Raw genomic sequence first — 12,240 nt, forward strand, 5'->3', positions numbered from 1 at the left:
CTATAGCAGTGGAGATGTCAGGCAGGTTACTGAATAAGCCAGTTTGGAGGTCGGTGGGGAATTGTGGGAAACAGCCCCTGAAGTTATCCGGTAGGGTTGGAAAAAATAACTATTATCCCAATTAATATTTATTCATTCAGCAAATCTACAGACAGCATCTAGTGTATGTCAGGGACTGTGCTGGATCCTGGGTGGGAGACAAGGATGGCCTCCACCTCCGTGGAGTTTCAATACAATTTAATTAGCTCCCTGGTTTCTGAGCCACCTCTCTGAGCTCTGTGAAATATATAGAATCAACTCCCGAGCATCATAAACACTGACCTGGTCCCTGACTCAGCAATTTGGGAAGCACTTAGGCTTTTCAGAAAGAGCTATCTATGGATTTGGACAAATGACAGATTTACCCAATAAAATGACTGAAGACAGCCTTAAAATGAATCAGAAGAGACTGTCTCGACCAAACGAGTATTTATAAAGAGACAGCTTTTGAGAGTGGAAAAGCTTACAGGGCTGGAAGGCAGGAACCTGACCTTGGTCCTCTCTACCCTCACTCAGTCTCATGACTGACCTTGATGGAGCCTTTGATGTATCTGAATTTCAATCTTCTCTTCAATAAAGTGAACCCATCCAATCTCAAGAGTTTCCAACTCACGGTTGTTTGTGTTACAGTATTTATTGTCTTGTGCTAACACTTACTTTAAAATAAAAGCCCAAACTCCCAAGGGGATACTTTTCTTGAGAGCTCAGTTTTCAGCACAAGAAAGCCTTCAATATTTTTTTTTTTTTGTAAATGGAAATTGTTCTCTCTTCTCAACTGTAAACATGATACATGGTCAGTGAAGAAATAAAGAAAAGGGAAGTGCGAGACTAAAGACCTACTGAGAAACACATGTCTGTTCTAAGACCCACTGAGAAACCATGTCTGTTCTCAGCATCCCTACACCTGCTGTGATACCAAGTAGCCAAAGATGTAAAAAGTATATCTAGTCACTAACTATTATTAGTACCTTACAAACAACCTTTTTGGTCTGAAAGGGGGAGGGGGGAGGAGAGGGAAAAGGAGAGGAAGAGGGAGAGAGAGGAGGGAGGCTGTGAATTCAGTGTTGTCAACAGAGACTGAAACCGGACAGGCAATATGGGATCTCTCTCAGATGGCCTGTTTCATAATAACTGCTATCTGATACCTATGGAATGCTGGGAAACAATAACATTGAATACACAACTTCAGTGATCAGAACTAATATCAAGGACAGATCGGTTTGAGCAACATCAACAATGGCTGCAAAGCATTCCAAGACACAGCCAGGGCTGCTCTTCTCTGGGGACAGGGAGCTGTTCCTCCAGCCCCCAGGACTCCTCCTACCCCTTAGCACCAAGCTGAATACTGACAACTGAACTCAACTGGATACATTTTACCGTGAGCCTAGCATCAGTGGGATCAACTCCCTCCAAAGGGAGCTGATGGTTTTCTGATGATCTTTGAGATGAGATGAAAGCCAGATCTTGGCTGCAGACCCATGAGATTTTTCTTCCCCGTAAGCGGGATGAGTTGCTACCACTTAACCACATATGGCAATCAGTTGGTGTTGAGGGGATGTGTTTTTCAGCTCAGCATCCTACATCACTCTTCTCTTACCTGATTTGCTAACTAATGCTTGAGGTGGGAGCATCTGCTAGGCATCAGGCAGCCCAGGTACCGCAGATGCATCCAACACCCACCCTTCTTCTGAAGTGCTCACCACCCAGCAGAGGAAGGTGTACCACTAAAGCATGCAATCCAGGAGCTCAGAATGGCCGGGATGGGGAGTTGGCTCAATATTGCAGCAACTTCCCAACACACACAAAGCCTTGAGCTGGATCCCAGCTCCATAATAAATTAATACAACACAGTGTGATGAATATAGCACTTGGCTACCTTGTCCTGGGAGGCAGGACGAGGAGGAGGCTCACAGACAGTCATGTTCGAGCTAAGTTTCAAGGGTGACTCAGAGTTCAGCAAGCACACTGAGTGATGGGGATGACTGGAAACAGTGGAGGTGCTGTTGTGTCCTGTGGCGCAGGTGCACCAGCCAGTAGCCACCTTCCTCCTGACTGATAACGACTGTTAGCCGTCCCTCTCCAAGGGAAACACTGCAAGTTCATCTCTACCAGGAAGAGTCTGCCTGACCTACACTCACTCCCAGGTGCTTCTGTGGAGACAGAGAACCTTCCCATCCTCAGATAACTGGCCAGCACTCTGTTATCAGAGCTGTATATTTCGGAACCTCTGGCATTTGAAGAATAGATCATTATTACAATCAATGAATACGTTTGAATCAAATACCTGTGTTGTGTAAAGCTCTCCTAGTCATATACATCGTGGGGGTGGGGGGAAATTAGGGAGGAGGGGTAAGTGTGCAAGCATCTGAAGACACTGGAGGCTGACATCAGGTGTCTTTCCTCAACCACCTTTCTACATTGTTTTTGAAACAGTGTCCTTAGGACTCTGATTCTCGCTAAACTGGCTGGCCACCAAGTCCCAGGGATGTTCTTGCCCATCTCCCAGGACCTTCTCCGACCCCTGGCAGGATCACAAGTGCATACTGCAGAGCCTGGCTTTTCATGGGTGCCGGATGTAGAGTTCTGGTCCTCATGGTTGCACAGCAAGCACTCTACAGACCACCTCCACACACTCACATCATCCACTTTCGACAACAGCACAACAGAGAGAAAATGCACAAGAACAAAAAAAAAACAACCCAGGAAACATTTATTTAATATTCACACTTAGAATAAAACACCACCCACCAGCCATCCAACCCTAAGTGAGGAGCACTTTGTACCAGGTACTCTGATACCAAGGGCTTGGCACCTGGAAATCGTGCCAGGCCACAATATACATGGAAGTGAGCTAGTCATGTGGATAAAAAAAGCGTCTTACAGAGCAATGTTCAAAACACAGCAACTACTTAAACAAAAGAGTGTTGACTGAGCCCAGAAGCACTATGCGAAAACAGGCCTGCATTATTTTATTATTATATTTTCTCAACAGGCACAAATACAGAGGCTGTATACAACACAGCCCACTACAAGCCTTACTAATTAGTAACTCACAGTTCCTTGTTAGCTCTACTCAGCTCTGCTTTCCCAGACCTTAGTTTTGACACAGCTTACTTTTCTTTTTTTCTTTTTCTTTTTTTTTTGGATGCAGGGGTTGTCTCTTTGGTTTTTCAAGATAGGGTTTCTCTATGTAGCCCCTGGCTGTTCTGGAATTCTCTCGGTGGGCCGGGAACTCACAGAGATCTGCCTGCCTCTGCCTCCCTGGTGCTGGGATTAAAGGCGTGCGTTACCACCTCCTGGTTTAGAGTCTAGATACTTTTATCACTGCAGGTATAGATACTGTGTTTGAAATGGAAACTGGAACTGTCTCGATCTTCTACTAGTAACTTCCTTGCTTTCCCTAGTCTCCTATCCTGAGTACAGTTTATACTCTGATTCCTATCAGTGACGCCAAAGCCTTGCTGCTTCCAGGGTGAAAACCAAGACTTCCCTTGGAACCTTTGGACTACGGGAGGCTGTGCTGACGCACTGAAAAACCCCATCCTGCCTTTACCTTGAATGCTGCCCCAATGTTCTGATCCTTGGTCCTTGTAAGACTTCTCTGTAGCCTCGAGCACCTAATGTTTGCACAAAATGGTAGCTACTTCCTCCACTCCCAAGCACCTTCAGCAACTTCCAGGGACTCAGATGAGGCTCGCCCTGCAGAGTGAGCACACTCAGGGGTGCTTAGTACCATAGCCTTGATCTGCCTCTGTGGGAAGTCCCCACCATCCTTCTGGCCTTCATACCCCCTAGTCTTTCAGACTTTATCTTTCCTAAAAGGTAGGGATGGCAATCATGCAATTAACTGGACCCCCTCTCCTTCCCAATTGTACGCTGGTGCGGGGGCGGAAGGGAGGGCATATACCACGGAGTCCTTTCATCCAGGCCATTATCTAATCTTGGCATCGATCTGCTTTAAAGATCCCGATCTTAGTAGCGTTCGGAACACCTTACCCCTACCGCGGTATTTAAAACCCTTCCATTGCTCCCGGTCCCCAATTGCAAGAGGAAAACACCTTCCTTGCCACAGCCTTGCAAAACTGCTTGTTTCTCTCGCTTCACTCGCGACCTCTTCAGCGAAGGCTTCTGGCGGACTCCGCGCTCTGCCCGGAACTAATGGACGTGAACGTAGCGAGGCGTAACTCCCGCGAAAGGAATAATAAGTCCTCGGTTTCACTCTGCGTCTCATTCCCTTCCACACTGAGAGCACTCGAATCGCCGAGACTCAGAATTGGATACCGCGGAACAGCTAAACCCTTCCGCCCGCACCGAGCACAACCCGTGGGCGCGCCCGGCGCTCGCAGCCCAGCCCTTCGGATTGGCTGCTGAGATGTAGGGCGGGGCGCGGGGGCGTCGCGGAAAGATGACGCAACGGCACAGCTCCTTAAAGGCGCCGTCCGCACGCGCTGCCGATGGCGCAGGCGCGTTGTTGAACTTCCAGCTCTGACTCCAGAGCTTCACTCAGTCCGGACGGGAGGGCGAGCGGACGCGAGGAGTGGCCGACGGGGACGCGCGCGGGATTCGGGCGGGCGGGTCGGGCGGGTGGTGGCGGAGGAGCGGGAGGCGCGATGGCCGAGGGCAGCGCTGTGTCCGACCCTCAGCACGCCGCGCGCCTGCTGCGGGCGCTCAGCTCGTTCCGGGAGGAGGCGCGTTTCTGCGACGCGCATCTGGTCCTCGACGGCGAGGAGATCCCGGTGCAGAAGAACATCCTGGCGGCGGCCAGCCCGTACATCAGGTGAGCGGGCGCCGCCGCCCATCGCCTCCGCATCCCTCCCTCTCTCTCTGGCCTGGCCGCCTGCGGCTCCTGTGGCTCTGCTGCCGCGCCCCTCGGGCGCCCATGGGCCTTTCCCGGAGACTCCTTTCCCCACCGAGATCGCCCCGATCCCGGAGTCCCTGGAGGTCCGCAAAAGCCCCAGACACGGTGTACAGGCCGTCCTGGACCCGCACCCGCGAGCAGGGCGGGGCTGCTCCGGGAAGAGCCGCCCCTTCGCCCCGACAGGCCCCGCCCGGCCCGCGGAGCCCCGCAGAAGTTTTACCTCCCAGACACCGCACAGTGGGCTGGCCAGGTTTTGCGCGGGGAAGCCAAAACAAACACCCGTGGCGTAGGCAGAAGGAGAACCCTGAAAGATGTCGGTGGGAAGCCCCCACCCCCAAGCCCAACTGTCACTTTGCCACTCCCTTGTTACAAACAGGCTAAACTGTTGCGAATTTGAGAAGACCCGCGGTCGTTCTTTGGCTACAGTGACCACCGAGGACCCAGCGATTGTAACCACCAAGAGGGCACTGTAAAACTTAGGCGACGCAAACCTTAGCCTAGTTTACTAGGTTAATGAAAAGGTTGAGACCAAGCTTATAGCATCGGATCAGAATTTGTGAGATGGGCCCTCGTCTTTTCTTTAGCAACTTTCCTTCAGGCAAACTGGGTTGCTCTTTTAATATCGGGGGTGGGTGGTGAGTGGGGGGCACTAAAAGGTTGAGAAAGTGCCCAGTAAGCTGGTTAAATATAGACTAATGATAGACAATGTCACTAGAATTGACAGGTCAGAAAATGGAAAATTATGTGTATGCCGTTTCTTAGAGCTCTGTCCCAGCAGAACTCGACACATACGCTGTTCTTAAATCTTTGCTTTTGGAGACGTTCAAACTCAAGAAGCAATCCAAGTGCCCTTGAAACTTTTGGCTTCTAGCCTAGCCTGGCCTTATAACATTGGGCTCTTTGTGGACTTAGGGGTCAGGTGTCTATAAACAGGAAATTTAGATCACCAATATGACAGCTCAGAGCTGGCAGTTCAGAGGTTAAGGCAATCAATCAAACTGAATTTCCAGGCCAGACCTTTCCCGAAACAGAGTAATCCCAGTTTGGGAAATGCTTAGGAAAACTACAATGGATGCAGTATTGTTACAGATCCTTAAATGGCACCTGGCTCTAAAGTTGCATATCCTGAAACACTGTCTCCATCTCTCTCTGTGATACTTACCACTGCAGTAAACCCTGTATTTTGCTCATCTCCGTGAGTGAGCCACAATGTAAAGTCAGTAGGCCAAGGATTTTTCTTTTGTTTCTTGCTGGGACCTTCCTATAGGGACTGGTGCCTGGTGCCAGAATAAATGTGTTGAATGAGTGATTACCTCGCTTCCCAGTGGACATCAGAGGTTTGGCTCTGTTGTATTGCCGTGTGAACTGGTTAAGAAGAGCGCCGCTCTGGGCGTCTGGAGATCTGCTTCGGTCTCAGCTCTTACCTGCCTCGCTGTGGGTTGTTGGGGATGATTTAGTCTTGACTCCTGCTCATTAAAATGACAAATGAGGGGCACAGTGTGGTTTTGTGCCATTTAATCTCCGAGGCACCTACAAAGAAATGTGTAATGATCTTCAGACCGTCAACAGCTCTCCATGCAAGTCTGTCCAGCAGTTAGGACAGATTTCCTCTGGGCCATGGCTTGTCAGTTTCCAAGTAGAAAAATGGTGTCTCAGAGGATGTTACCAACTTAGATGGCGAGGCTCCTGGTGCTTCGTGGTTGAGCTAGGAGTCCACTCCCAAGTTTACTATGCATAATGTCCTGCTACCACTGTTCCGGATGACAACATCGGTTGTATTTGGATGTACTTGGGATAAAACCAACACTTGATGGCTTATACTATTTTTATCATTTAAATCAGTAGTCTCGTTTTATGGGTTGCGACCCTTGGGGGTCAGATGACCCTTTTCCAGGGGTTACCTAAGACCATAAGAAGATACTGAAATTTACATAGAGATTCATAATGGTAGCACAATTAGAGTTGTGAAGTAGCAACAAAAACTATTTTATGGTTGGGGGAGGGGTCACCACAACGTGAAGGACTGTGTTAAAGAATTGCAGCTTTAGGGAGCTTGCAGACCACTGACTTAAATGCTTGTCAACATGGTCATAGACTGAGCCATTTTGATTTTCATTTTTAACCAGTTTTTGCAACTGGTAGGGAAAGTAATGTTAATATTTTACCAATAAATTGAATTTTCTTTATTAACAGGCTGTGTTAAGTTTGACTACTGAAATGCTAGACCACCCCTGTGATATTTTTAGATTATCAATTTCAATTCCAAAGTAATCTAAATTACTACTTAATAACAAAGCTTAATTTTTTTTGTTCTTATTTATTTTTAGAATATTTTTATTCTTGGATAATTTCATATATGCAATGTATCTTGATAAACTTTTTCAATTATTTCTTTTTATTTTATGTGAATAGGCTTTTTTGCCTGCATGTGTGTCTGTGCACCACATGTGTGAAGTGCCTGCAGATGCCGACGAGGACGTTGACTCCTCTGGAGTTACAGATGATTATAAGCTGCCATATGGGTACTGGGAACTGAACCTGTGTTCCCTGAGCTCATAGCTACCAAGCCATCTCTCCAGTCCCCAGCTTAATAACTTTTGACACCAGTGCTATTGGAATTTTAAAATGTAGCTTTGTTGAAATGGCATTGAAACAGAATGAATTAGGTCTGTGAGGTTTTTTATCTATAAATCTAAAAGTATGGATTTGTTCCATGCCCTTACCCTAGATAGAATAAATGTCACAGGAGGTCTAACGGTGTGTAGTCTAGGACGCCAGCCCAACTTTGTCACTCTAGGAAAGATGGCAACATGGTCGACATATTTTCTACTTACTATTCAAAGGTCTTGTATAACTTACTGGTTTAGTCTTTGTCTTTTCTTTTCTTGTTTGTCCTCTCAATAAATAGCCAATTTCAAGCATGCCATGTTAAAAAAAGATTTTTCAGTAAAAAGGGGAAATGCCAGGAAACTCAGTTTCAGCAATAAATCCCTCATAGCCAGCGGAGGGAGGTCTGAGGTTGAGCCTGTGTGTTCTGAAGTTCGAGTGTCGTGGTGCTCAGGGGAGATGAGCAGATCTTCCCGTGATCTGTGCATCACTTAGCTCTGCAACTGGGAAGCTGCCTTCCCCACAGGCCCGCCCTGCCTGGCATTTGGTTATAGCTTGCTGGGGAAACTAGACCTCACTGCAGCTGTGAGCCTCAGAAATGCAGGACTGTGCTAGCGGCTACAATGCTCGCTGTCTCTCCTTTCTCAGAAACTGTGACACTCCCACCCCCACCCCCACCCCCGAGAATGGCTCCTTGAGTGTGTAAGGAATTGCTTTGGAGTACTGCACAGTTTACCTCACTTTCTGTCTGAGGCTCTTCTGTATCCAGCCCAGTCCTGTTGACCTGATGGGAAGCTCTGCCCTTCCCTCTCAAGCTATTCTTGGGGGTGATGCAGGTGACAGATTTGAAGATCTTTCTGTGCTTGTGAAGTGACATGAAAGTGGCTCTGTTCAGGTTCCTGGTCCTGTGTGCACTTTGCAGAATTTACACATTTCCAGGACCTGTGATGATACTGTGTAGCATTCAGTCCTGGACAGTAAAGAGTTCCCCAAGATTTATTTTTTTCAACCCTTTGATGAGTCAGCTGGCAATGGGAATGGCTTTGTTCGTTTGTTTTCTGGTTGGTCTAGTGAAGGTGCAGTGAGATGCTCATCTTTGCAGTCTGGTTCTGGTCATCTTGAACTTTTTGTAGGACCTGGTTTCCTTATTGGTTGAAGTTGACTGTGCCATATGGTGTTAAAGACCGTGTAATATGTAACCATGAAGGCCTTTCCTTTGCTTTTCATGTGTGTAGTAGAGGGGTTGTCTCTTTCTAGTTCTGTGTATGTCATCATATATGCACTGATGCCAAGAAGCCCCCCCCCCTTGCCTTGCCCTGCAGGACTTTGTTGGGTGTTCTGTATGAATGCAGCCAGGAGCATTGTGTCATAAGGAGCACTTGTTTCACACTGTTAACTTGGGTACATTCCAGGCCTAATTATTGACAATCCTGTTTTGCCATTGAAATCTAAGATTTGACTCATGGGTAGTGTGGAGAAAAATACTGAAGGAGGCTGACATGAGCTCAATTGGAGAGCCAAGTTTCATAGTAGCATAGAAATTGTTAACATCCATTTCAGGGATATCTGAACAATTAGTGTCACTGGGATTTAAGTACTAATCTCTAATGTGGTTCACTATATACAGAGCATGTTGTTAGCTCCCAATGCCCTTTTTCTTGATTCCCTTACACAAGTAACTAAGTAGACTTTAACCTACCTTTTGCATCCTTTATCCTGAAGCTGAGCCACTCCCTCAGGCAGCCACGCCCACTCCGGTCCTTACCATGAACCAAAGGCATTGCCGAGTGATGTTCTGTGAACAGTCTTTTGCTTTCTTTGATATTTTCATCTTTTCCCTGTGCGTTGAGTTTGTAGCAGCTCCTGAGTGGTCTCTGGGAGGGTTCTCAGGAACCAGGATTGCCTCTTGCATTTCTTAGGATTCTTCCAGTACCCTGGGTTCTAAGGCTCTGTCTGAATCTGCACCACTCTTTGAGGCTCTTGGCACCTATCTCTTGTCAGGCCCTTGCAGTGACAGGAAATAAAGTGAGCCTAAATTTTCTAATGGGTCTGGTTCTTGTTTGGTTTTATCTGCCTACTATAAGACTTTCCTAGCAATTGCTTGAAACAGTACAGCTGTCCTGAGGATCTTAGAGTTAAGTCTCTTAAAATGTCCAGCAGGTAAAGGCGCTTGCTGCCAAACCTGGTGACCTGAGTTTCATCTCTGAGACCTACACATGGTAGGACGAGAGACCCCGACTCCTAAAAATTGGAGTCTGATCTTGACACACGTACTCTGCTGTGTGGACAAGAACGTGCACACATTTAAAATGAACACATTTAACTTCTTAAAATGCAATGCTCTTCTTCATCTTATTTGGTTAAACCCCATACATATGTGAGTTTTTCAAAAGGAAAATTCAAATTTCAAAAGGAAAATTCAAAAGGAAAAAGTGGTGCTCGCCTTCGGATCCCTTTCAGATCACCAGCGTGCTGTGGTCTGGTCTTCTGTGGAAACTAAGCCTTCCTGAACTGGTGCCGTCCTTAAGTCTCATTCCTTCAGCTTAAACGTACTTGTTTGTGTACAACAGTGAGTGTCACTGATCAGAGCGCCCTGAGTAGAGAGGAAGGTTTCAAATGCAGAAACAAATCAATACAGTTCTTGTTAGACTGTTGCAGGGACAGAGAGGGATATGTTGTTGTCCTGAGTTCCGATATTGTTGAGAGTCTGGTGATGGAGCTCACTGTAATTGGTGCTGCTCATCTGATTGGCCCATCTCCTTTTCCCTCCCGACTCCTTTGACTTTTATATTTTGGATTTTCCCATCAGTCTCCTTTATCATTTTTACAGTAATTCTCATTTTATAGTTAAGATTCGAGTAAAGTGCTTTTCCACATAGGGACTCTAAGCCTTAGGAGTGAAAACCACATTACCTATTGTGTGGAGTGCTAATCAGTTCATCTCATGCTGCCAAAGAGGGACCTGCAAGCTCTTTATAATCCATAAAGAAAACATAATTAAGACAAATAAGGAGGCATTTGGTTTGAGTAGCAGGCAGCAAGTCTCAGGGAGCTATTTCATCCTTCCCAAGGAGAAAGGCTATCATTTTGTGTACTGAAGCTATAATGTAAATGAATAATTTGCAAGTTAGGATTCTAGGTTAAGGGCGGGGATGTGGGGGTGTGGGTTGTGACAAATGGCAGGCTCCAGTTACAGCCGTGAACTTCAGTGATTCCCATGGCTCTGTGCCTTCTAAGCCCTGGGAAGCCTGAAAGGGAAAAGGATGGAAAACTCAGGTGAACGGGGGCAGGCCTGGCAGTTGATAAAGGCTGCATGTACCCCCCCCCCCCGGGCAGAGCCCTCCACCCTCGTGCTTGCAGAACAGAATTGGGCTGTGACCAGGCCACATGATGATGGGGTGATGTTTGCCTCCCAGCACCCGTGGAAGTCAGTGACAAAAGTCCAACATTGTCACAGAGTGACTGTAGGAAACATACAGGCTAAAAATCTGAAATCTCCAAAGCCTGACCATGGCCTTCTTTCATTTGGATCCGGGTTAAACAGACACAATACAAATATATATGTATATTGTAACTACATGAACTTTAGTTGAAGTCCCATCCCCAAGATATCTCATGTGTATGAAAATGTTGTAAATCTGGAAGGTTAACTTCTGGTCTGAGTGAAGGAAATACACTCTCTCCTCATCTCTCACTCTCCACGCTCCATCTAAGAAAAGAATTCTTGGGTTTCCTCTGGTTAACAACGCTAGAAAAAGAATACATAGGTGAAGTAAGTTTTTTTTTTTTGCCCAGTCAATATAAGACAGTTTAATAAGCCGGGCGTGGTGGTGGCCTTTAATCCCAGCACTTGGGAGGCAGAGGCCGGCAGATTTCTGAGTTCGAGGCCAGCCTGGTCTACAAAGTGAGTTCCAGGACAGCCAGGACTACACAGAGAAACCCTGTCTCAAAAAAACAAAACAAAACAAAGAGACAGTTTAATAAAGCCTTGATGAAAAGATGGAAGGAAAGACAGGCAGACAGACAGACCGTGAGCTAGCAAGCTCCAAGGGCTGGGGAGGTGGTGCAGTGAGTGTGTTTGCTGTGCAAGCCTGGGAACCCAGCTTCAGATTCCCCAGCATCCACATAAAATCTGGGTGTGGCAACACATGTTTGTAACCCCAGTGCTGGAGTTAGTGGAGGCAGGTGGATGCCCAGAGCTGGCTGGCAAGCCACTCTAGCTGAAAAGGTGAACTACAGGTTCAGTGTAAGATGCTCTCTTTCTCTCAGAAACAAAAACCCCAAGGTGAAGACTAATAGAAGCCCTGTAAAGGCAGAGGGAGGCTCGTGCAGTGGGACTCTCCTTCACAGACCCCTACGCACCACAGAGGTGTGCACAGTGTGAACACACACTCAGTTCTACGGAGCCTTGTTGGGCAGTGTGCAGCCTAAGTGGAAGATAGACAGACTGGTGTTTAAATCTCTGCTGAACTAAGAAGCACCGAGGGGAGCCATGTTCTGTTTCTGTTTGGAGCTGCGTGCTGATGGAGGCCAGCTCTCCATCATGCCGTTTATTCTGGTTCTTCTCTACCCAGAAGCATTGCCCTGTCTTTTAGGAACAACTTGAAAGAGGATTCAGTGCTGACAAGCTGATACACCTTGGAATATGTATTTCTAGTCTTGTTAGCATTCATCATAAGTACCTGCTAGTGCCTCTGAAAAACTGAACACTGTCTGTGCTGTGGGGCTCAAGGTAT

The 12,240-nt window shown here is 47.0% G+C and overlaps 1 protein-coding gene across 1 annotated transcript in view; it reads left to right on the forward strand.

The window, feature by feature from the left end:
• Positions 1 to 4,337: 4,337 nt before the first annotated feature.
• Gan (gigaxonin) overlaps positions 4,338 to 12,240 on the forward strand; it is a 48,427-nt gene continuing 40,524 nt past the window's right edge. Inside the window, exon 1 of the mRNA XM_021170549.2 lies at positions 4,338 to 4,816. Within this exon, the coding sequence (XP_021026208.1) occupies positions 4,650 to 4,816 (167 nt within the window). The 5' untranslated portion in view covers positions 4,338 to 4,649. The remainder of the gene's footprint in view (positions 4,817 to 12,240) is intronic.

Source organism: Mus caroli, chromosome 8, assembly GCF_900094665.2.
Source record: "Mus caroli chromosome 8, CAROLI_EIJ_v1.1, whole genome shotgun sequence".
NCBI lineage: Eukaryota > Metazoa > Chordata > Mammalia > Rodentia > Muridae > Mus > Mus caroli.